The 22,125-nt window shown below is 54.7% G+C and overlaps 10 protein-coding genes across 10 annotated transcripts; 4 read left to right on the forward strand and 6 right to left on the reverse strand.

The window, feature by feature from the left end:
• Positions 1-1,514: 1,514 nt before the first annotated feature.
• Positions 1,515-1,962, reverse strand: J3D65DRAFT_664999 (uncharacterized protein; the record flags this gene model as incomplete). Its single annotated transcript, XM_066802806.1, has 2 exons — positions 1,515-1,696; positions 1,860-1,962. The coding sequence occupies 2 exons, from the start codon at positions 1,960-1,962 to the stop codon at positions 1,515-1,517; spliced, it is 285 nt and encodes a 94-aa protein (XP_066658940.1).
• A 94-nt stretch (positions 1,963-2,056) lies between these two features.
• On the forward strand, positions 2,057-4,371 carry J3D65DRAFT_614500 (Adaptor complexes medium subunit family-domain-containing protein). Its single transcript, XM_066799217.1, has 3 exons — positions 2,057-2,317; positions 2,405-2,824; positions 2,908-4,371. Exons 1-3 carry the CDS (start codon positions 2,277-2,279, stop codon positions 4,190-4,192), a joined length of 1,746 nt encoding a protein of 581 aa, XP_066658941.1. The 5' UTR covers positions 2,057-2,276; the 3' UTR covers positions 4,193-4,371.
• Positions 4,372-4,561: 190 nt separating this feature from the next.
• On the reverse strand, positions 4,562-5,038 carry J3D65DRAFT_665001 (cytochrome c oxidase family protein-like protein; the record flags this gene model as incomplete). The annotated part of the gene is made up of 4 exons (XM_066802807.1): positions 4,562-4,647; positions 4,716-4,751; positions 4,901-4,943; positions 5,015-5,038. The coding sequence occupies 4 exons, from the start codon at positions 5,036-5,038 to the stop codon at positions 4,562-4,564; spliced, it is 189 nt and encodes a 62-aa protein (XP_066658942.1).
• A 164-nt stretch (positions 5,039-5,202) lies between these two features.
• On the forward strand, positions 5,203-6,758 carry J3D65DRAFT_614510 (transcription factor TFIID complex subunit 8 C-term-domain-containing protein). The gene is made up of 2 exons (XM_066799218.1): positions 5,203-5,654; positions 5,711-6,758. Exons 1-2 carry the CDS (start codon positions 5,357-5,359, stop codon positions 6,436-6,438), a joined length of 1,026 nt encoding a protein of 341 aa, XP_066658943.1. The 5' UTR covers positions 5,203-5,356; the 3' UTR covers positions 6,439-6,758.
• J3D65DRAFT_614511 (uncharacterized protein) lies at positions 6,674-7,451 on the reverse strand. The gene is made up of 3 exons (XM_066799219.1): positions 7,314-7,451; positions 6,954-7,230; positions 6,674-6,892 (listed from the first exon to the last, which is right to left on the reverse strand). The coding sequence occupies exons 2-3, from the start codon at positions 7,151-7,153 to the stop codon at positions 6,832-6,834; spliced, it is 261 nt and encodes an 86-aa protein (XP_066658944.1). The 5' UTR covers positions 7,154-7,230; positions 7,314-7,451; the 3' UTR covers positions 6,674-6,831.
• J3D65DRAFT_223465 (uncharacterized protein) lies at positions 6,903-8,862 on the forward strand. Its single transcript, XM_066794613.1, has 2 exons — positions 6,903-7,428; positions 7,516-8,862. Exons 1-2 carry the CDS (start codon positions 7,366-7,368, stop codon positions 8,695-8,697), a joined length of 1,245 nt encoding a protein of 414 aa, XP_066658945.1. The 5' UTR covers positions 6,903-7,365; the 3' UTR covers positions 8,698-8,862.
• J3D65DRAFT_614516 (Alpha/beta knot methyltransferase) lies at positions 8,714-10,533 on the reverse strand. Its single transcript, XM_066799220.1, has 3 exons — positions 10,253-10,533; positions 9,873-10,201; positions 8,714-9,822 (listed from the first exon to the last, which is right to left on the reverse strand). Exons 1-3 carry the CDS (start codon positions 10,473-10,475, stop codon positions 9,028-9,030), a joined length of 1,347 nt encoding a protein of 448 aa, XP_066658946.1. The 5' UTR covers positions 10,476-10,533; the 3' UTR covers positions 8,714-9,027.
• Positions 10,534-10,685: 152 nt separating this feature from the next.
• Positions 10,686-16,491, forward strand: J3D65DRAFT_614520 (PHD/FYVE-zinc-finger like domain-containing protein). The gene is made up of 4 exons (XM_066799221.1): positions 10,686-11,209; positions 11,363-14,962; positions 15,011-15,275; positions 15,420-16,491. Exons 1-4 carry the CDS (start codon positions 10,961-10,963, stop codon positions 16,094-16,096), a joined length of 4,791 nt encoding a protein of 1,596 aa, XP_066658947.1. The 5' UTR covers positions 10,686-10,960; the 3' UTR covers positions 16,097-16,491.
• A 684-nt stretch (positions 16,492-17,175) lies between these two features.
• J3D65DRAFT_674479 (uncharacterized protein) lies at positions 17,176-19,562 on the reverse strand (the record flags this gene model as incomplete). The annotated part of the gene is made up of 3 exons (XM_066803553.1): positions 17,176-19,075; positions 19,130-19,273; positions 19,344-19,562. The coding sequence occupies 3 exons, from the start codon at positions 19,560-19,562 to the stop codon at positions 17,231-17,233; spliced, it is 2,208 nt and encodes a 735-aa protein (XP_066658948.1). The 3' UTR covers positions 17,176-17,230.
• A 1,860-nt stretch (positions 19,563-21,422) lies between these two features.
• On the reverse strand, positions 21,423-22,108 carry J3D65DRAFT_665008 (ORMDL family-domain-containing protein; the record flags this gene model as incomplete). Its single annotated transcript, XM_066802808.1, has 3 exons — positions 21,423-21,473; positions 21,527-21,885; positions 21,976-22,108. 3 exons carry the CDS (start codon positions 22,106-22,108, stop codon positions 21,423-21,425), a joined length of 543 nt encoding a protein of 180 aa, XP_066658949.1.
• Between the last annotated feature and the right edge of the window lie 17 nt (positions 22,109-22,125).

Genomic DNA, 22,125 nt, shown 5'->3' on the forward strand with positions numbered 1-22,125 from the left:
CAGCCGCTGCTTATCATAATGCCCCGCTTTCTCCTTCTGCCTACGTCGCTCTTACCACACGCACGTCTTCTCATCAGTTTTACGAGATGAGAGATATGAAATGTCTCGCAACTAAATCGTCGCTTTTACCCCTGCTGCCGATCACGTTTTTGCAGCCGTGGCTGGATAGCGAATGCGGGAAACCTTCTTGAAGCGAAGCGACGCGAAACGTGGCGTGGCTGGGTGTGGCGTTGTGGACGATGTGCACCTGCCAAAAAACATGACGACGGCGTCCGTTGTTCTTTCTCGCTGTCATTGCGTGTCTCAGGAGATTCGGCCACATTGGCGTCCCGGCTCTTTTGTTTTTCCTCTCCTATAATTCCCATACACTATATTTGTTTATCTACCACATAAGTAGGTGCGCGTTTGCGTCTGACCACTTGGCCTGCTCTTTCGCGGGTGGAGTGGTTGCCATGCGCTGGGAAGGGCCGAAGGCTCCAGGAGTCTCGTATATAATAGACGGAAGAAGTACTTATCCCCTGTATTGATGGATGGAACGCAAATACTTTTGACCACCGCTGCAGAGTGTGCTGCCGTAAACTGTGCAGCTTGAGTGAATCCAAGTACAGGAACAGTACAGTAGGCGAAAGGGAAGAATGCTTTGACTGTCTAACAGGCTTTTGGTGGAGTAAGTCTATGTAGCTGTAATTCGTTGGCGCGTGTATAATGTCTCCGCTTTACAGATGCGCCAACTGAGAAGTGTCTGCAGAGTGAATAGAAGAATGGGCAGGAAAGTCACCAAGGTGTTCCATCTGGAAAGCACGTCGTCCGACTGCCTTGCCGTGTGGACCGCACAATGGCTCCTGCTCCCGCCGTCTTCCCCATCCGTGCGGAGCCAGGCGGCCAACAGCCAGCCTATGCGAGAGCTTGGTCAAGTGCTTCCTCGCGAGACGGACATATGGTGAGGGGGGTAAGAGTTTCTGAATCTACTTCAATATTTCTGCCTCAAACTGTTGGGGCGTGGAAAGGACGTTTTTGATACGGCTGATAGCATGGGAAAATGGGAAAACGGTGCGGTTTGAATTGAGTGGCTCAAGGTTGTAGGAAAGCAGAGGAGATAGTTGTGGAATTTTGGAATTGGAGCTTTCGTCTTTTTCGTTTGTTGCTAAAACAGGGAGGCTTTAATTTAATTTACAAGATGGTCTTTTTTTTTGGTGATTAGTTCAGACTCGACTGTATCCCCTTTCTGCTTTTGATCGAATCCGAGATGTCGAGTTTGATGGTCGTGCGGAGTGGAGAAGTTGGTGTAAGGTGCAGTTGCTGTTTGTTTTTTGAATGGAGATTGAGTTTCGGCCTTCGTGCTACTGGTGACGTCGGACTCCGTGGTCGAAAAATACAGACGAAGTGCGAAGGGTCGTTGGAGCGGAGACAAAGAAGACGCCCTTTTCTCTTCCCTATTTTGCTTCCGTGTGTCCAATTCGTCTCCAACTGAGACCACAGCTTTTGGCGGAGTAGTGATGAGTCCTTCGGCCCGCTCATTTCACATACCACCTGTAGGCGCCAATGGACAGGCAAAGAACGGCCGTAGTGTTGATGCTTCCGCGGCGGAGGAAGCTTTCCCAGCGGGCCATCTTGCGGCCTTTGGCGAGCTCCTTGTGCATCTGCTCGTGGCCCTTGATGTACGTGTAGACGCCAAGGCCGACAAAGGCGCCGGTTCCTAGATGGGGCTTTAGTTGAAGTGTGGTGGATGTGGTGGGAATATGGAGTGGATGTGACTTGGAAAAGGAGTGAGGACACAGTCGGAGATAGACATCAAGAATGAAATTGATGGCGTCCCAGGCATTGAGAAAGAGAAGCGAAAAGAAGAAGATAAAACATACCCATAAATCTGCACCATGAGCAATCGGCGTGAGCCTCCATTTTTTCCTGCCTCTTCTTTTCTTTCGCCTCGACCGGCGACAGGCTGACCTCGTCTTTTGCCATTGTGAACCAAACGAGACAGAGATAGAGAGTAAAGAAATCGGCCTTTGGAAAAGTCGGAGATGCGATGATGGACTATGGTGTTGAAGACGATCACGCTTGGGCGAACCATCGACCGAAGTGCGACACGGCACGAGCCACTCCCGTGGGTCCACCAGGGTCCGTCGTCATCGCGTTACCGGCCGGGCAATCATAGAACTTACCTCGTGGCTGTCCTTTGCTCACCGTCAACTCCTACGAAGCCGCGTTAGCCTGCCATCCTGCTGCTCTTGCTGTCCCATGGACGGTTTTGTTACCAGGACATCTCCGAATCAGCCATGAGCCAGGTGGAAGCGCTCTACATCTTCGATGAGCACAAGTGAGTCCTGCATCCAACCCCACCACCGTGATGCGCATGGCGCTTGCAGTATATCGCATGGAAGAATCAGCCGCTAACATGGCCTAGCAATCTCATTCTCGAACACGTCTTCTGCGCACGGCCTCCCTCTGCCAGCGTGCTCCTCCCTCTGTACCTCGCGCATCCAGATCCTCGACCGTCTCTGATATACCTTCCATCGACCAACCCGCCGACCCTCGTCCACAGCATCATCCAAGACCGCTTGCTGTTCTTGACCCCCTCCTCCGTCGATACTGAGCCCCTGCTTGTCCTCGAATTCCTCCACAGAGTCGCCGATGCGATAGAAGATTTCCTGGGTTCGCCGCTTCTGGCGAGCAGGATTGAAGCCCACTACGATGTTGTCGCGCAGCTGTTGGGGGAAATGTGCGACGCAGGCATCATAGCAAATACGGAAAATAATGCGCTTCGGGACGCCGTTGAGGCCCCAAGCTTTATGAAGAACCTGCTTGGTAACGTGGGGTTGCCTAGGTATGCTTTTCAAAACCGACGTCCTCGAACATCATGACAAAGGTTCTGCAATTATGCCATGGGATGCTAACGAGTTCTTCAAGCTCATCGCCCTCCCTCGCTGGCTCGGGTCGCTCCGCTCTCACACCCCCCGGAACTTCTCCCACCGCCTCCCCCGTTCCATGGCGGCGGACAAATGTACGCCACACGAGCAACGAACTTTACGTAGACCTAGTCGAGACCCTCTCCGTCACCATGTCACCATCTGGCCGTCCACTGTCAGCCTTTGCCAATGGCTCCATAGCCTTCACGTCCAAGGTATCTGGAGTACCCGACCTCATCCTCCGACTCGAAGCCCCAGGCGGCATAGCAAACGTCGTGTCACTTCCCGTCTTCCACCCATGCGTCCGCCTTGCACGCTGGCGCGAACGACCCGGGGAAATGAGCTTCGTCCCGCCCGACGGGCGCTTCGTGCTCGCGGGTTACGAGGTCGACCTCCTCGGACCGGATTACCTCCTACACCAAGCCAACCTCAAGCCTGGCAGCAGTAGCGCTACAAATCTCAACATTCCAGCAACCTGCGAAGTCAAGACGAGTCTGGGGTCACTTGGTGCGGAGTTTGAAGTCCGTCTGCAGCTGTCATCGCGCTTCAAGTCGTCTGGCCCCAGTGGCGGTATCTCTGCAAGCTCGGGGCGACCAGCAGCGGGCCTTGGATCTCGAGCAGGAAGCGGCTTCGGCATTGGTGGAAACACAGGCACATCAGCAGCGCCGCAGATGAGCGACGTAGTGGTCCGCGTCCCGCTACCGCGCGGCGTACGAAATCTTTCCGAGATGCGGCCTTCGCGCGGCGAAGTCCAATATGCACCTGGCGACTCCTCGCTGGAATGGCGCTTACCTACCAAGGATGTCTCTGCGTTGCTGCAACTCGGCATGGGCGCAAGCGCAACGCTGCGCTGTAGCGTTGTCGGTGCCCTTGACGAGGACGAGGAGCTGGACGGCGGACCTGGCGACAACGTTCTCAGCGTCAACCGATACGACTACGACGAGGGCGGCGCCACCTCCCCCGCCCCAGCTGTAGACGCAGGATATCAATCCGGCTCATTGGACCCTACCAACGGCGGCAGTGGTAATGGCAGCGGCGGCGTCAGTCGTACGCGGTCGCCCGACCCAGATGCCAAGGCAGAGAAGAAGAGGCGCTCAAATCGGCTCCTCATGCCGAGCAGTGCGTCACTGAGCTTCCAAGTCAAAGGCTGGCTGGCTAGTGGGGTCAAGGTTGAAAGTCTCAACCTGGATCATCGGAAGAGCAGGGGGCTAGGAGCTGGGGTCACGCCGTACAAGGGGGTCAAGTATTTGACGGCCAGCAAAGACGGAGTAGAGGTGAGGTGTTAGAAGTATAGAAGAAAGAGCCTCTGGGCTGAGATTGCTTGGAAAAATCTTGCACCCAATGGCCAGCTGTGTAGTTTGCTTGTATGATAGAAATAGACCAACAGGAGCTGTTGCATTTGAATTCCGGTTTGGTTTGTTGAGCGGTACCGGGCTCACCACCGACGCAGTTTGTTCAAAATGACATTGATGAAAGCGAAAGCGCAAGAGTGGGTATGGATTGGTGCACTTTGAGGCTGTTCAAAGTCCCTTCTTTCTCGTTTGCTTCAGGCGGGGCTGCTCTATGTTACAACCCAGCCATCTCGAGCCCCGATCCAGCGACTCCCCGTCTTATCTACAGCTGCCAATTTTGCCATGCTGAAGTTGTCGAGGAACCTAGTTCTGTCCGAGGGCCTTGGCGCGCTCCTCCTCGATCTTGGTGTAGAAAGCGTCGCGGTGACGGACGGTGGGGACGTGGTAGCCTGGCCTCAACGTCAATTTTGCTGCTTGTAAAGCTGGGAGCTGCTGAAATTGACGAGTCTTTACATACCGTACCACCAGAAGTAGCCCATGGAGGTACCAAGGCCTGTAGGGGCACTCCTGTTAGTAATTCCGATCTGCAAATTGCCGAAGACTTGCGCGGACGGCGCTTGGGAGCGGCTCGAAAAGCGGTTCAACGCATGCGATTGACGTTGTTCGACAGGCCGGCTGTGCGTCTGGGGCACTTTTACGCACCAAAGGCGAGGGAGAGGTCGAGGACGAGGCCTCTGCGGAGCATCTGGAAGGGAGCCAAGTCAGCGTTGTAGCTCGGGACGCGGTCGGTTGCGCTATGGCAAAGGTCCAACGTACGCCAGTAATGGGCTTAATGGCCATGGTGACGGGCGGTGGAGAGCGGAGTTGGTGTTTGCGACAGAGGTAGTGGTGGTCTGACGGGCGTCATGCATCCAATGTCCGCTGAATCGAAGAAGCGCGGCAGGCGCCAAGACTTTCGGAGCCTCTATGCCGAGCTGTTGCCGATTGCGCCGACCGACCAGAGAGACCGACGCGCCCGGGCGGGCGTCCGGGCGTGTTGCTGCCAATGTCGCAGACGCAACACCAAGGCCTGGCATCACCAACTGTAACCCTGCCTCCGTCTCCGACTCTGACATCACAACCTCGCCTGACCTCCAATCTCTCCCGTCCACCCCCGCGATGATGCCCGGTCTGCGATTCCCCGAAGCGTCGCAACACAACTATGCCGCTGGCATCAAGCGATCAGCCTCCGACCTTACCGCCCACGAATCTCAGAGTCCAGCAAAGAGACGGCGAATCGTGCGCCATGCAATCAAACACAAACAGCAATGGGAGGTGGATCCGACACTTACGCCCCAGGACGAGAAGGTGTTTGGCGGCCAGATGTTGCGTGCAATCTCACTTACGCTGGGCGCCGTTGGATTCGATGGCGCAATGCCCTCTGCTCTAGAAATGTTCCGAGCGCAAACTGAAGAATGTGCGACAATAGTCTTTATTGAAAGCTGAGGACTGCAGTGTGCTGACACTCTACAGTCATGCTGCACTTCCTCGCCGACGTGCGAGCCTCCATGCAACTCGCCCGCCGTACCGCACCACTCCCGGCCGACTTTGCTCTCGCCCTCGCACACACGGGCTACACAGCTTCCGACTTCGAGCCCCATCTCAAGTTAGGCATACCGCCAGAGATCACTCAACCGCCGCTACCACCTCCTCCTCGGGCTGAATCGCCTCCGCCCAAGCTGGACGAGCTTCTGGGCAAAGAGTTATCCGGCGTCAGCGAAAAGGCCACTCGTCCTTGGATTCCCGGTCATCTACCCGCTTTTCCGAGCAAGCACACATGGCAGTCGACCCCGTTGTATCCCAATCGCGAAACAGATCCCCGGAAGATACGCGAGCGGGCGGCGCAGGAGGGCATACTGGCCGAGCAGGCATTGAGGAAGCTCATGGCAGCAAATCGGGGCGGTCCGACGAAGCGAGCACCGAGCGGGGCTAGCAGTGACACCGTCAAGGACAAGCCGGCCATACCACAGACCAGCGAAGTGTGGGAAGAGGCGATGAAGGAAGTCATGATAGAAGAGGCGGCAAAGAACAACTCGGCAGGAGGGCTCGAGGTGGACTCTCTCGACCCGTTCAGCACGGAAATCAATTCTTCCGGGCGGCAGAAGAATGACGAAAAGAACGCGGTAGTGGACGCTGGATTATTGGTCAATTATGACCAAAAGTACTGGAGAAAGGGCGCGCAGATGGGGAGTTGGAGATGATTCGTTTGAGTAGCGGGTTCAGGCGGGGAGCTTTCGAATTTCAGCGCGGCATTGGGGCATGGGAAAATGGAGTCTTGGGTGCATTCTGCAAAATAAGCCGGCCTTTGCGCCTGCTTGACGACATCATTACGGTCGCTGGGATGGTATACATCTCGAATTGGAAGCGATCGGAACGAACAGGTCTTTATGGGATTCGCATTCACGTCCGGAGGCTCACATAATCTTTGTCAAAGGCGTGGGAGGGAGAGCAATGGTGGCTAGCCCTGGCCTCTGCACATTTATACCCTCACTGTATTTTTCAATTCATAAACGGACTCCAGAATTTTGAATCTCTGCACTCGATTTTAGTGCTGTCAATTCGCAGACTTTGTCTGGTAGTGATCGCGGCAAACGTCACCACCTCGACTCCAGATCCTCCCACGACGTCGTCTCGACCGTCAAACCATTCGCGCACCTACAACGGCGGCGGCCAATCAGCATAAAATCTTCCAAGTCTCGAAACGGACGCGACGTACTTGCGGAACATTCTAACGAGCGGCCTGCACTTGACAAACGGCTGGCTGACACGGCGCTCGACCCAGCAGTCGTACTGCAGCATCTCCATCAACTTGCATTTCTCCAGGTCCACCCCGCCCTTTCGATAGCGGCCCTTTGCGTTGAACTGCGCGCGGGCTTCGAGCTCCTCCGGGAGAAAGTGCTCAATCGGCGGTGCCATTTTTGTTCGCCTGTCTGTTCAATCGTCCGTGTGTCGCTGCCGCCGCCAACGCCGCCGGCCTGCTTCCGGTTCTGCTGCTGTCGCGGTTGATCAGTCAGCCGGCACACGCGAGGTCATGCGCTGGGATTTGAAGATTAAAGAGCCAGGAATGGGAGCGCACAGGTGACAACTGTGTTTGGAAAGGCAAGGGCTCGTTCAGCTGCAGGAGGGCGATGAGCGCTGAGGATCTGGGACGGAGGTTGTTGGGGGAGGTCGAGGAGGCGGGCTTGGATGAGGTTGGTCTTGTTTGATGTTTTGCTCCAACCAACGTATTTGCAATTCTTTCCTACACAACTTGAACTGACATATTATCTCTGGTTTAGGTTCTTAGTTCTATCAAGGCTCTTGCTGACTCGGGGACCTCATCACATTTCGGCATTCCACCGCTGGACCATCTGCTAGGAGTTTTCGAACGTCATGCTACTTCTCCTGCAGCTCAACGAAGAGCGCCCGGCTCTCCATCTAAAAACCAGAGATCGAATTACTCACAGAATTTTAATGCTCGGACCCCAGCTGTCGAGCTCACCTCTCTCGGCCCAGGCGCAGGAAAGACTCATCTGCTGTACCTAATCACCGCGCTCGCAATCCTGCCTGAGGTTCACAGTGGTATCGACCTCCAAGGACATGGTGGCACGGTTGTCTTCATCGACACAGATGGATGCTTCTCCGTTGAACGCTTCGTTCAAGTAATGCAATGCCACATAGAGCGCCGCATCAAACAACACAATAACGCCACAAGCTTTGACGAAGCGAGACCAGGACGACAGGAGGCGAGCATCAGCGAGACCGAGCAGAGATCAATGATATGCCACGCCCTCGACCACGTCCACATCCTCCAACCGCAATCGCACGCCGCCGTCCTGTCGACACTCAGCCAACTGTCAGCCTACTTGTTCGACGGCTCAGCGCACAAGTCTCTCCTCCGGCCGCTGCAATGCATCATCCTCGACAGCGCCGGCGCCTTCTTCCACCCGCTCAAAGCGGCTGAAGAGCAAGCACTGCTGCTTCAACCGCCCAACAATGTCACTTCCTCTCAAACAACAGCAGCAGCAGCAGCAGCAGCAACGCCACCAACGACATCCGAAGCCTACGCCTCCCTTGTCCGTGAGCTGCGGAGCCTGCAACATCGGTTCCAATGCGCCGTCATCGCAACAACAGCCTCGCTGTCCGTGTCCAAACTCGACGCTGGCAACGCGCCGCTGCCGACGCTGCGCCCGTTGCTCCCGCCCGCTTTCACCTCGTTTGCGACGCTGCGGCTGGCCGTGACAAGGGAGATTGTGCCGGCATTCCCGCCGGCCATGAGCGTGCAGGAGGCGCGCCGGGAGCGTGGGCAGAGGCAGGGCGTCGTAGAGCAGGGTCGCGTCCGCGTGTCGGTGGATGGGTGGGGCGCCGATGGGTGGGGGAGGGAGCTAACGGAGAGTGTGCTGGGATTGAGGGATAGGGCCGCGTGGGACTTGCGGATCACAAGGGACGGTGTGATTTTGGAGGAGGATGAGGCGTCATGAGACGAGCATGGGTACAGGATGGGAGGACCGATATTTGTTTGTATTTTATCTGCTGAGGCACAACGTGCTCAGGATTGTATATGGCTCTAAAAGACCTGGTTCTATCGCGGGAGGCCTCGACAAGTCCACAAAGTGCAATGGGGTATCTAAAGTAATTGGAGGGCTTAACAGGGGTTGTGAAGCTCTTGTATGTATAGACACTGAGCTACCAAGGAGGAGAATGGCTAGACTTTTACGCTTCGAATCCTCGTCTGTGGCAATGTAGAAACTTTCTGACTACCGTACCGCTCAAGCCCGAGTCGAACGGGCGGTCGTACCGGACCCGAGTGCTTAGAACAAATGGTTAGAGCCAGGCGTTGGTGCGCTGTCGAACTTTTTCAAACCCTTCTCGGGCCTCCTCAACATCTCCATCATAATGATTGCAGAAGCAACGCTGACGTTCATACTGTCAACGCCAACGTCGAGCGCCTGTACTCCTCGGATTCCAACCTGGTAATTGGCCCTCGCAGCCAACTTGGCGTCGATGCCCGTATGCTCGCCACCCATCATGAGTATCACGGGGTGTCTAGCGAGAGGGACGTGATTGGACATCACGGTCTTTGTAGATCCGCGGTGGAAACTGACGAGTGGCGACGTGTTTCGCTGATCAAGCGCCTGTGCATTCCAGTCCTCGTTGAATGAGAGGTTGTCTTCGGGTGGCGGCGGTGCCTCGGCCGCGTATGTGCGCCACCCATTGTTTCCACTCTCGAATATAAATTGATAAGGGTTGGATACTCGCAGGATTTGCACCGCTTCGGTGGCTCCGGAAGATGCCTTGATCACCACTGGGTCGTCGACGGACGCTGTGCTCCTGGACGCCAAAGCGACAGCATCAACGCCCAAGTAGTGTGCCGAGCGAAGTATGCCTCCCAGATTACCCGTGTCAGTAATTCCGTATAGGAACAGGACAAGAGGATATCTCCAGCCATGACTGTTGTAACGAATTCTATTGTCGGTGCCGTTGATCAACATCTCCTCGGGACTCTGACGGCCTTGGGTCACATTAAACCATGGGTAGAGGCGAGAGACGGCAGTCAGCCTTTCAACCGGCTTGACTGGTAGGGGCGAGGTCTCGAGGACAATACCCTGGTCCGGTTATTTGGAGATCTACATTGCGAAGGCCGACATTTGCTTACGTTGTGTGGTCTGCCCCCGCTGATTCGGTCCATGACGGCCAAGAAGTCCTCCTTGACTTGCTTCACCTGGACTCTGCCTTCTTTAGAAGCCAGAGCAAGTATCATGTCTTGCTCGTGCATCTCTTTCTCCTTTTCTTGTGCGGAATGAGCCCGCCGTCTTGCCCTTGGGTGATAGTAAAGCTTGTATAGAAGCCTCCGTTTGGCTTTGAGAGCTGCGAGAACACTCGAATAGCCGAATATGAATTTTGAGGCAGCTGTGGTGTGCGGGACTGAAATTGAACCAAATTGCTGCGGCTCGTCTTGGCTTTGGGACCGACTGTCATCTGCATCTGCGATGTATTAGTCCAAGCTGGGATTGTTTCAAGGAAAATGGAGCTCGCCTTGTTGTTGCCCGTCAACCGGCGTCCAACGTCCTCCTCTCCGCTGTCGCGCTTCGTATTTGGCTATTTGCGACCTCATTTTGTCGGCATTGCTGTCGCCGCGAAGACCATGGTGAATCGCAGACATGGTGGTGATTGATCGTTGTGGTAGTCGTCGGCTGCGGCGAAGACAAGAGGCGCAAATTCCAGGCCATTTTGGCGTGGCCGCTATAGTCGGCCGCATGGCAGTCGAATTGGCGATGATGGCCAAAGTGGTAGCTGCTAAGGTAAGGTCCGGTATGCGACAGAGGGACAATAATGCAGTCGCAGGCGCAATTCCTCGACCGCCGCACTCACCGCCAGCGCACAGACGTTCGATCGCCAACTTCCGTTCCGAGGGACCGAGCGCTACCCGGCGACCGGGATGGTCAGGTCCCCGTCACGACAAAGCAACCGACGCGTCTCCCGTGAGTCGGTACGCGATCAACCTTCGCCGACTGCAAACCCAACCCAAAACTCGCGCCATTCTCCAGCAATTGCTTGACCCTCCGTAACTTCTCACGACCTCGACCGCTCTCGCGACGCATCCACAACGCATCGACACGCGACCACATTCGCCTCGGATAGATGAGACTGTGCTGTCTCGACCTCTGGTTGTCTTCGACGGCCGTTCAGGACCGATTTTGCGCCACTTAATACCTTCCGCCTGCCATTCGATCATCTGCGACCATGGACGACGATTCCGACCTTGAAGTCGTCTCCACAAGCCCTGCTGCCCGCAACATCATGGCCACTTTGCGCAAACAGCAGCTGCCACGGGACATTGACAGAGTGTCAGTCGTTCCGTCGCCGATAGCAAACAAGCACGAGTACAAGTGGGACGAGCGATGGGACAGAGTCGAAGAGATTCTGGAGGAGGTTGAGGATACAGATGTTGTCCAATATACCGTTCGATTTGGCGATACGCGCACGGAAACAGTAAGTGGCTCTGTGCCTGCCTGCAGAGGCGCGTCTATTCAAGCATGTGACTACTTGCGGCAGCCAGTTTAAAAGACCTCTTACTCACTTTCACGCCGTCACCAAACACACAACACCTCTCTCCATCAGATCACTAACCACCTCTACCTGCAGGTGCCATTTGAGACGCTTCTCAAATTGGACAACGGGTCCTCTGCGCTCGAACAATTCCAACAAAACCCCAACATCAGCAAGACTTCAAACGAGGACACCAGCGAGGACGAATTGAACGCAAGCGACGACAACATGAGGCTGAGGCTTCGAATGTCGGATCAAACCTCGGAAGACAACTTCACCTCAGATCAAGAAGTCAGGAGATCAACTCGCCAGCGCCATGTTCGCGGTTTGCGGTACACTCGTGGCGATTTCCCAAGCTCATCGTCAGAAGAAGAGGCTCTCCAGATAGACTCTGACAGTGACACGCCCGCGTTGTCAGTGCGCCGGAGCAGTCGCCGTGCGGCTCAACCCAAGAAGAAAACCGCCTCAAATTCCAGAGTCACGAGACAATCACGTCGCCAGATCACCGTCTCTGAGAGCTCAGAGTCCGGAAGTGACTCAGACGACGGTATCCCACGGCTGCGCTCAGACGTCATCCCACGGAAGCGCAAGCGGACCTCGCGTGACGATGAATCCTCAAAAATGGCCCGCGTCGGTACGCGCCGATCGGACCGTGCCACAAGACATCAGGAGAACATGGAGGATCCAGGCCTGGACGATAATCTGTACCGCCAAGAGGAGCCTAAAAGCGCTGCAGTGCCCAAAGCCTCCGGAGCGAAAGAAGTCTTCAAAGAGCTTCCGCGTACAGACCCGTTCCGGCTTCGCCACATTCAACAATGCGATACTTGCGGGAATGGATCAACTATTGGGCCTCTGATCTACTGCCAGGGCTGCCAGTTGTCCTACCACAAGGGCTGCCTTGGACATCGCACCGGCCGAGAACACCTAGTCACAAAAATTGCCGAAGATGAGTTTGTGCTGCAATGCCGTCGATGCGTCAACGCTCACAAGAAGCGTGACATCCATGCGCCGGACCTCGACAAATGCCAGGTCTGCCGCAAAACTGGCACCGCGTGCCAACCATTCCGTCAGCGCAAAAGCGCTCTCCAAGAACAGAAAGAACGCGAGGACAATGATGGCGAAGACCCAATCTGTCATCTTCCCAACGGTCTTGTCAACAACCCTTTCCATATTCTCTTCCGCTGCATGACCTGCTGGAGGGCCTTCCACTTTCACCATCTTCCACCAAAGTCAGCTCACCACTTGGACATCGACGAGGAAGAGGAAGAGACTGCTGAACGTCGCTTTTCAGAGTACTCGCAGTCATGGAAGTGCAGGGACTGCTCTGAGATGCCGGTGAAAGTTGGAGGCATCATTGCCTGGAAGCCAACGGACGAGGAGTCTTACATGCCTGGAATGACATGCGAGCATGTCGACGAGGATGAGAAGGCGTACCTGATAAAGTGGGAAAAGCTCTCCTATTTCCGAGCTGCGTGGATGTCGGGAGCATGGACGTGGGGAGTCACAGCATCAAGCATGAGGAAGGCCTTCTTCAAGAGGGAGACGGGCCCGAAGATGAGGACCGAGGATGCCATTCCCGAAGAGTTCCTGCGCATTGACATCGTGCTTGATGTTAAGTACACCAACGTCATCGACGTCCGCACTGAAGATATCGACAAGGCGCGAATCAAAGAGGTCGACGAAGCTTTGATCAAGTACAAGGGTCTTGGCTATGAAGACGCTGTTTGGGAGAAGGTGCCTACGCCCGAGGACGATGATCGCTGGCTCGACTTTGTCACTGCCTACAATGACTGGGTCCTTGGTCGTTATACGCATGCACCCAAAAAGAGTCCGCTCCAGGTGCGCCTCGAGAAGGCTCGATCTCAGCCATTCACAAAGCTCGAAAAGCAGAAGCAGCCAGACAACTTGCAATCCGGCATGGAGCTGATGAAGTATCAAATCGACGGTCTCAATTGGCTCTACTACCAATGGTACTCCAAGAAGAACGGAATTCTCGCCGACGAGATGGGTCTCGGCAAGACCATTCAAATCATCGCCTTCCTCGCGACTCTGATCCAGGATCACAATTGCTTCCCTTTCCTGGTCGTCGTTCCAAACTCCACTTGCGCCAACTGGAGACGCGAAATCAAGCAATGGGCACCATCTCTCAGGGTTGTCACGTACTTCGGCTCCTCCTTGGCCCGCACCATGGCATATCAATATGAGATGTTTCCGGAGGGCAGCAAAGACCTTCGCTGCCACATCGTCGTAACATCCTACGAAGCCGCCGCTGACGACTCTTGCAGGAAATTCTTCAAGAGTGTCTCTTGGGCTGGGTTGGTCGTCGATGAAGGCCAGCGCTTGAAAAGCGACAAGAGCATCCTTTACAATGCTCTCAATGGACTCAAGATTCCGTTTAGGGTTTTGCTGACTGGCACTCCTCTCCAAAACAATGCCCGGGAGCTGTTCAATCTGCTCCAGTTCTTGGACGACACCATTGACGCAACTGCGTTGGAGGAGGAGTACGCAGACATGACAAACGAAAAGATCAAGGAACTCCATGACTTGATCCGCCCTTATATCTTGCGAAGGACCAAGGCTCAAGTTCTCACGTTCCTGCCGTCCATGGCGCAAATCATCGTCCCCATTTCGATGAGCGTCCTGCAAAAGGAGCTGTACAAGTCTATCCTGGCCAAGAATCCGGAGCTGCTCAAAGTCCTCTTCTCGACAAACCGACATCTCAAATTGAACGAGCGAGCGAGTCTGAACAACATCCTCATGCAGCTCCGCAAGTGCTTGTGCCATCCCTTCGTCTACAGCCAGGAAATTGAGGAGCGCACGGATGTAGCTGCCGTATCACACCGCAACCTGGTCGAAGCCTCGGCGAAACTGCAATTCCTGGAGCTTTTGCTCCCCAAGCTGAGGGCGGCTGGACACCGTGTCCTCATCTTTAGTCAATTTCTGGACATGCTCAACATTGTCGAGGACTTTTTGGATGGCATGGAAATGGCTTACGGTCGGCTGGACGGCACCATTGGGTCTCTCGAAAAGCAAAAGCGTATCGATGAGTTCAATGCTCCCGGCTCTTCGCTCTTCGCGTTCCTGCTTTCCACGCGCGCGGGTGGCGTCGGAATCAATCTTGCCACTGCTGATACCGTCATAATTCTGGACCCAGACTTCAATCCTCATCAGGACATACAAGCGCTTTCTCGGGCGCATCGCATTGGTCAAAAGAACAAAGTCCTTTGCTTCCAGCTCATGACTCGGGTCAGCGTGGAAGAAAGGATTGTCCAGATTGGTCGCAAGAAGATGGCTCTGGATCACGTTGTAGTTGAGTCCATGGACGCTGATGACCTGGAGGAGAAGGACGTCCAGTCAATTCTCAAGCACGGTGCAGCAGAATTGTTCGCAGAAGACAACTCTGGCCAGGATATCAAGTATGATGAAGCGTCGATCGACAAGCTGCTTGATCGCAGCCAAATTGAAGAGTCAAGAACTGGCGCTGATGCTACTGCTGAGAGCCAGTTCAGCTTTGCTCGTGTCTGGGCAAATGACTCCGGGGCATTGCAAGACTCGCTTGACATCAATGGTGATGAGGAAGTGGCTCCTCCTGACCCAACTGTGTGGGAGAAAATCCTGCAGGAACGTGCAAGAGCTGCGGCTGCGGATGCCGCCAAGAAGGACGAAAATTTTGGGCGCGGCAAACGAGCACGCATGGTAGGTGACTTGAAAGAAAGGAGTGTCCATGTTGCTGACATACTACAGCTTGTGGACTACAATGAACCCGTTGCCGAGGCCGAGGCAGAAGCTCCAGAAGAAGGCCCTCCTGTGGAGCCGGAGAACATTCGTCGCCGCAAGAAGCCAAGCACTGACAGCGACACTGACTTCCAAGCCAATGATTCTGACGACGAGAGCATTCCAGAAGAAGAGCTGCAACAAGAGGACGCCCGAGATCTCAACACGGAATCCCGCAGTACCCAAGTCCATGGTATTGCTGCTGCCGGCCAAGGCCGTATTGACACTTCGACTGGTAAGTTGGTCATTACCATTGAATGAGCTGTTGGACTTTTGATTCATGCGCTCTGCTACACGTTATTATTCTTTTCTCGCACGTTTGCGATTGTCCCTTTGTTGATGCGCACAAATACACAAACACGACTCTGACCCCAAGTAGTTGCCAAAAAGCGGAAACCTGAGCGTAAACCCGAGCGTAAACGCTTCGAGCGTGCCCCTGATCCCCAGTTTCCGCCAGGCTTCCCATCCCACCTTTCAGTTCCGAAAGGCTACATTCGCAACTGTCCAGCCTGCCAGCACACCCACCCCATTGGCGCGTGTCCGCTCAAGATTGCTGGTGCTGAGTATTGCAATTTGTGCGGCCTGGCGCACTTTGGCTTTGCCCGCTCGTGCCCACACATCAACTCGGAAACTCAGGTGCGCGAGATGCTTGCTACCCTCAAACACAGCAATGAGCCACGCCACATCGTCGAGGCAGCCACGAAATATCTTCGTGGTGTCAAGGGCACCCTGGTTCAAAAGAAGAAGCAGCAAGCAGAGAAGCGTGCAGCTTTGGCCAACAATGCTTCTGTCATGAATACCAACGGACACGTCATTCCAAACCAGAGCCGTGCGCCTACCACTCCTGGCCCGAATACTTGGGGAATGGGGATTCTTGTGCCCTCTAAACCAGGACATCACCAGTCCCAGTCCGCAAGCGCCTACAGGCCCAATCCTGATCTTCATTCGCGGACTCAGCCGCCAGCCGGTGCTCAGCCAAGCAACAATGAGGCGGCTGTTGTCGCTGCCTTGACTGACTACCTTCAAGCGCAGGACAGGCCATCTGCCAGTACTTGATTTCCCTTTCCTTAGCACTTGCCTTTCTTCTCTTCACTGCACACATTCACAATTACCCTTTAGGGCTTAGGGATTCGATGCCTGGTCGTCAGAAGAGACTACGACATTGAAACGGTGCAACTAGCGGTTCCTGGATTCTTGATTTCATCTTATTTCCCCCAATTGCATCGGGGCTCTTGCACTTTGGGTTTTCCTTCGAATTCACTCTTCGGCTTGCAGGCTTCCGCTTGACAGGAGGCGTGGCGCCAGGCAGAACGGGGTGGGTTTCGTCACCGGGGTGAGTCATGGCGTCAGTCTGCGGGCTTATTCTATTTCCCCTAAAAGTTCAGATACGGATCAGATAGACTTGAGAGCGAATAAAAAATGCTTATGTTTTGTATGTTGGCCTTTAAGGTGAAGTGTATCTGAAAAAGAACCGATCCTGGCAGTTGATGGCTGGTGTGGGTATGATGAACTCGCTGCCAACAGCCGTGACCAAGGCAGCGGCGTCAAAAGACTTGTTGTGACTTACGCTTGATCTCAGCACAACGTATGGATACTAAAAAGAAAACCACGCCGACGATGCGGATGTTTGGCGGCCCGCCAAAGAAGAATTCCAAAAGCAAAATGTCCGACGAGGGACACAAGGACAAAGGAGGGCAAAACAGTTCAGACGCGGGCGAACCCGCATCCTACATCTGCCCGCCCAAGAGGTCCAGCGGAAATGCACCCTCTTGTGTGTCCGATCCGTGGATCGAACTCACGACCGCCAGGTCTACGGTTGGGGGGGTGCCGCTTCGACAGAATCATTCGCAGTCGAAGAACGTCATACTGTACCACGGTGCCACCCAAGCTCGCTGGCGGTTGATGGGAAGGAGGTCGCGTTTTTGGATTATATAGCCACGTTCTTACCGGGTTTGGGGTTTTGGCTGAGAATGGGTTCTGGGGTTGGATTTGAGTGTCATTGCTGCTGTCGATTGATGTCACGTCGTCGTCGGCGTCACTGTCTTCACCTCCACCACAAGTCACAATCAACTCCATCATTTGGCGACAAAATTGCAAGATTCTCAAATCATTTGGACTGATTTATCTAAGCAGAAGCAGACGCTACCTCAAGGACCGACTTCCCAACGAACACGCCAACAACCCAAGCACCTAAACTTCTCTGAGCTGCTTCACCTCCGTCCTGACTTGCTGTTGCTGCTGCAACCCTTTCAGCACATGTGAACCGCCGACATGGTTGATCACCTTGGGACGGCGAATCTTGGTCGGCACGACCCTGCCTTCCCTCTTTGGTTTCTCGTTGTTTGGCAAGGGGCCGGCGCCGACTGCAACTGTCTGAGGCTCGGCGATGGTGGCGATGACTTTCTTGGCCCTGGGTGGGCGCACGCTTCCACGAGTGCCGCCAGAGTGTCTGCGCTTGATGTTGGCGGACGCGACGACAGCGGTCCCAGTGCTGGATACAGAGCCGGAGCCGACAGCTGCGGCGGCGGTGGTGGGAGCTGCTTTCTGCCTCATCGTGCGCCTCTCGACCTTGCCTCTGGGCGCAGCGAGTCCTCTCTTCGTGCCGTCTGCCATGACGCGCTTGGTGGGCTCGACAACTCTGGTCGGCTCGAAGCTCGGCACGTCGCTGTCCCAGTCGAGCGACGAGCTGCGCGTGCGCCTGCCACGATGGCCACTGCTGCTGTTGCTGCTGGAGCCAGAGTCGACGGTCGAGCTGGAGTCGCGCTCGCTCAATGGCATCAAGTCTTCGCTCTCGGCTTCGTCGTTGCCGGCACGTTGCGCTGCCGTGGTCATGGCGGAGCGAGCCGCGGCTGGCGTGGCACTGACGAGCGAATTGAGGTCAAAGTGGTCGTCGAGATCAATCAGGCATTGTTGTGGTGCGTGTGAGCGTGGTGTCTCAGAAGACGTGGCGTTGGGAGCGTGACGCGATGAGAGCAGGCCGTGAGTGACATTTTGGGGAGAAGGGCAACCAGCTCTGGCCGTTTTCGAGACTATGGTGAGGGATTTGGGTTTGACACTCCTCACATTGAGGTGGTTCGTGGGTTGTGACGCGTCCGTGGTCGTAGAACCAGTCACTGCTGGAGATGGACGTGGATCGAATGGTCCTTTTTTGACGTGTCCAGGGACCTGCCTGACCCTGCTTGTGTCTTGCGCAACGCGTCGCTCAGGAGCAAGAACCGGGGAGCTGTTTGGCGGAGGCGGCGCACCATGCGTGCGAATGTATTCGAAGAAGTTGTGGACGTTTCCCTTCGGAGGCGAACGACCAGCGTGATCGCGAAGGCCTGAGGAGCTTGCCCTGCGATGAGGCGAGTTCGTGGTCGAGGAACTGATATTGGCCTCGCGAACGGCAACGGGGGAATGACGGCTTGCAGGGAACGACGTTCGCAAGGCCCTCTCCAAAGCCTTGTTGATCTTTTGGCCGTCTGCGAGCGGAGTATAGACGTAGTTGAGTTCCGTGTCCGAAAAAGGCTCGTGGGAGCGACGACGAGGCTCAGCAGGCGTGGCCTTCAGGTTGTGATCCGCATCTGGGGCTTTGAAAGAAGAGGAAGGATGATGTCTACCGGTGACAGCAGCAACTCTCTGAACAGTTGTCGGCTTGGATTTCTGCTCGCCACCAGAGCTGGCGTCTGCGTCATTGTCATCGAGGACCTTGAGCTTCCCGGATTGCACTTTTGCTGCCGCCGCGTCGTGAACTCGAAGACGTTCCCTCATCCAGGAAGATTGCTGGGGGCTGATGCCTGGGTGTTTTTCGGCCCACCACTTGGGAATGTAGTTGATGCCGACCTTCTCGCGCAGAGTCTTCATGTCGGGCATCTCGTGCTTGTACATGCATCCCTGCTGCGTGAAGTCGCAAGCGCCGTACTTGATCCAGTATGTACAGTACTCTTTCTTGGACTGGTCGGGCTGCTTTCCCGACGGAGGGAGCGGAGGCTGGAGTTTGTAATTGAAGCGAGCAGCTACGTCGGGCGAGGCTTTGGCGATTGCATCAGCAAGGGACTTCAGCAAAGATGATGTTAGCACTTTGACTCGCCGCTAGAAATTTTGACCTACCAGGGGTTTCTCTTTCACTGCTACTGTCTCCAGATTGTCCAATCTTTTGGAATACAACCCCATGGGCGAACCAGATCGCTTTATTTCGGCAGACTTTGGCGCACAGATGGATTTCGCAGCTGGTGGTTGAGCGGTCTTCTGCTCCTATGACAAGTCAATTTCCCTCATCCGCTTCAAAATTGCCGCAGCTCAAAGGGACCGGGGAATTCCTCACCACAAGAGAGTACGTCTGCCCGGTGTATCGCAAGCTCCCAAGGAACTTCATGCCCTGTGCCTCGTCCGGGTTGATGCTGCGAGGCACACCTTCCAAGCAGACCCCCAATGGTAGCTCGTCCACTGGAATGACTGGGACGTAGTTGCCATTGTCGCGGTGTGTAAACCAGTGAGGACGAATGAGGGTCCTGGATACAGGAAGTGAGTCTCCGCAAATCATCTTTTCGTGGTCGAGATGGAAGGTCGGCAAGTGATTTGAGCGTGGAAATTCAACGACAGCAATGGTAGTAGCGGGAAGTTAAGAGTGCACTCAGCTTCTTGCGGCGCTCGCTGTTCCCATATGTATGTCGGATGTGTGCTGTAGCAAGCTCGATGGAGACATGTGTACTACAAAGTGGGCACGATGAATGCGTCCGGCAAACCGCAGAGGTGCCGTTTGGACCGGTCTTGCCAGGCATGGACATCAGGTCCATTCCAACAAAGGCTTTCATGGAGGCATGCCGCAGACGAGTTGATTGAAAACGCAGTTTGCCGGGCTCTCGTGCGGAAGATGTGCTGGATTCAAACGGGAATGTGCAGTTTGTGCCACCACAAATTCGGACTTCCTTCACACTGGGGACTGGAATCCACAGTGATTGTGGAGTGTTCTTTATCGGCGCAGATGTCACCCTTTTGGTGTGTAAAACTGGGGTAAGTGATGGAGGCGCTGGGTACTTTGACGCTGCTGCTTCAACCGACCCAGGTTTCCGCAAATCGAATTTTCTGGAAAGCTCACCATGCTCGCAGATGGGTATGGTGCAGCTTGTTCAACAAATTCGGCATTGTGGATATGCGAACTACATGGAATTTCGCGTCAGAGCTTGGCAAGTTGATTCGCGTTGGTTGTAAGTGGTACAATGTGGGCTGTGTCTAGGCTGAGACTCACTCCACGGATACCTACAGGCCTGGGTTCTCAAGCAGTCCACGTCAAGCCATGCCCAGCAGGGAGTAGACCAGAAAAGCCTGTACCTTCGCGTACCTCCGTACGACAAGTATGTATGGAGCCTACCGAGCCGTTTTCATTTTACTGCTTACATCAATTGCCTTTGGGCCGAACACGATTGCGGCTTGGGCATATTGGGAGCGCATTGACCTGGCACGGAGAAAATCGTTCTGCTGCAATGCTATTGTTAACCTTTGCAGGGCCAGATTACCACTGAGAGGCCGTGGTTTACCTGAGCCCCCTTTCAAAGCACGGACGGATGGCGACGACTCCTTTTTCTAGACCAGCCGCTTCGAAGCCAGACATACTGCTGGGCTGAAGTTTAAAGATACCCTTTTACGCCGCGTGTCTGCGGGCCATCCCGCGATCCTTTCGCTCGGTAGAACTAGGAGCTGACGGCGAGTTGGATATTGAGACATGAGATAAGCTCTGAAACCATATTCGAGGGCTTCGCGCACAAGGAAATGATACCGATGAATTTTGGGGGGTTTTCCTTTTGTCACGTCAGCTTGACCTGTCTCTGGACTTACGAGGGTGGCGCCGAGTTATCTCGATTGGCTATTCTGGCGCGCTGCTGGCCCCTGAGGTCGCTTGCTTATCGCTTCGTCTGATCCATACACACGGTCCAAGACACGGTTCCAGGTTAGTGTGCGATGATAGTATTTAGGTTGGTGATAGTTAGGTTGGGACTTTATTGCTCCTTATGACGCAACAGTACATGCAAACATGACCGGAGCGACGTGAAAGTGGCGAGGATCCATTTGCTCAGATAACGAAGGAGACGAGGCACAGGAAAGTGGAAAGTGAAGATGGATTTGCTTCTACTTCCACGGTGAGGAGGCAGATCTTCGGTTCCAATCCTTGGCCCGTCGGCAACGCCTTTCTATGAATAGCGCGAAGTGAGCGCAATTAACTTGGAAAATGCTAGTAGGAGAAGAAGGCCAAGGAACTCCGGAACCCAATTTTGTCTCGACATCCAGGGTATTGTGGCAGAGGGCAATGGTAAGGAATGCAATGCTGCGACCGCTGATAGTGACAGCGCCTCTAGAAAGTGAATGAAATACAGTTGTAAGGAGACCTAGGATCGAGTTTGATCGACTAGCTATCCTCTGGCGGGTCTGAAAAGATGCCCAGGCGCAATCGGTGTAGCTGCGTCACGTCAATATTTGGTCCTCGGTGTTGGTTTCTGTGGGTCGGCTTACCGCTGGAAGCTTCGGAATTACGACAGCGATCGTCGCCATGAAGTTGATGATGAAGAATGTGAGATCGTAGTGTGTATAGTGGGTGCTTATGAGGAACAGGACAATGGGCACGCTGAGGAGAAACTTCTTCGCCGGCGTGTACTGGTCGCCATTGTCAATCTGCTCCCACATGTTGAGGTTGTCATAGGCTCCGGCGTTGAAATCAAAGGGCACGCCGCGGACCCAGTGGAACATGAGATATGAGCCGAACATGTACGAAATGTTGGTGAGAGTCCACGAGGTCTCTTGGGAAACGCCCGGAATGATGTCGTAGAAGATCTTCAAGCAGAGTATGAGGACGAAATGGATAGCCCAGGCACCTGTGCAAACAGCGTACGTGTCAGCTTTGGTTTTGATTCGAGGGAAGTCTTGAAAACGTCCCAGGGGGTGGAGGTTCAGCGATTACTTACCCTTAGCGTTTACCCACTGGGCATTCAGGTTGGGCAGAGCGGCTTGGTCGCTGATGTGCTCCAACGACTCCGGGGGTTCCGTGTACATGAGGCTCGAGGAGCGCCTCCTCCTCCCTGACTTCTCGGGACTCATTCTTGTCTCCGCGGCGG

Source organism: Phyllosticta citribraziliensis, assembly GCF_038025025.1.
Source record: "Phyllosticta citribraziliensis strain CPC 17464 chromosome Unknown J3D65scaffold_2, whole genome shotgun sequence".
Taxonomy (NCBI): Eukaryota; Fungi; Ascomycota; class Dothideomycetes; order Botryosphaeriales; family Phyllostictaceae; genus Phyllosticta; species Phyllosticta citribraziliensis.

Bases quoted from the DNA above. Each gene is read 5' to 3' on its own strand.
- J3D65DRAFT_614520 (XM_066799221.1), top strand. From the start codon at position 10,961: ATGGACGACGATTCCGACCTTGAAGTCGTCTCCACAAGCCCTGCTGCC. The intron at 14,963-15,010 runs GTAGGTGACTTG...GACATACTACAG, and splicing joins GCGGCAAACGAGCACGCATG to CTTGTGGACTACAATGAACC. The intron at 15,276-15,419 runs GTAAGTTGGTCA...GACCCCAAGTAG, and splicing joins CCGTATTGACACTTCGACTG to TTGCCAAAAAGCGGAAACCT.
- J3D65DRAFT_614511 (XM_066799219.1), bottom strand. From the start codon at position 7,153: ATGGCACCGCCGATTGAGCACTTTCTCCCGGAGGAGCTCGAAGCCCGC. The intron at 6,893-6,953 runs GTACGTCGCGTC...CCGCCGTTGTAG, and splicing joins CTCGTTAGAATGTTCCGCAA to GTGCGCGAATGGTTTGACGG.
- J3D65DRAFT_614516 (XM_066799220.1), bottom strand. From the start codon at position 10,475: ATGCGGCCGACTATAGCGGCCACGCCAAAATGGCCTGGAATTTGCGCC. The intron at 10,202-10,252 runs GCGAGCTCCATT...AATACATCGCAG, and splicing joins GGTTGACGGGCAACAACAAG to ATGCAGATGACAGTCGGTCC. The intron at 9,823-9,872 runs GTAAGCAAATGT...TAACCGGACCAG, and splicing joins GCGGGGGCAGACCACACAAC to GGTATTGTCCTCGAGACCTC.
- J3D65DRAFT_614510 (XM_066799218.1), top strand. From the start codon at position 5,357: ATGATGCCCGGTCTGCGATTCCCCGAAGCGTCGCAACACAACTATGCC. The intron at 5,655-5,710 runs GTGCGACAATAG...GACACTCTACAG, and splicing joins CCGAGCGCAAACTGAAGAAT to TCATGCTGCACTTCCTCGCC.
- J3D65DRAFT_614500 (XM_066799217.1), top strand. From the start codon at position 2,277: ATGAGCCAGGTGGAAGCGCTCTACATCTTCGATGAGCACAA. The intron at 2,318-2,404 runs GTGAGTCCTGCA...AACATGGCCTAG, and splicing joins TACATCTTCGATGAGCACAA to CAATCTCATTCTCGAACACG. The intron at 2,825-2,907 runs GTATGCTTTTCA...GAGTTCTTCAAG, and splicing joins GGTAACGTGGGGTTGCCTAG to CTCATCGCCCTCCCTCGCTG.
- J3D65DRAFT_223465 (XM_066794613.1), top strand. From the start codon at position 7,366: ATGAGCGCTGAGGATCTGGGACGGAGGTTGTTGGGGGAGGTCGAGGAG. The intron at 7,429-7,515 runs GTTGGTCTTGTT...TCTCTGGTTTAG, and splicing joins AGGAGGCGGGCTTGGATGAG to GTTCTTAGTTCTATCAAGGC.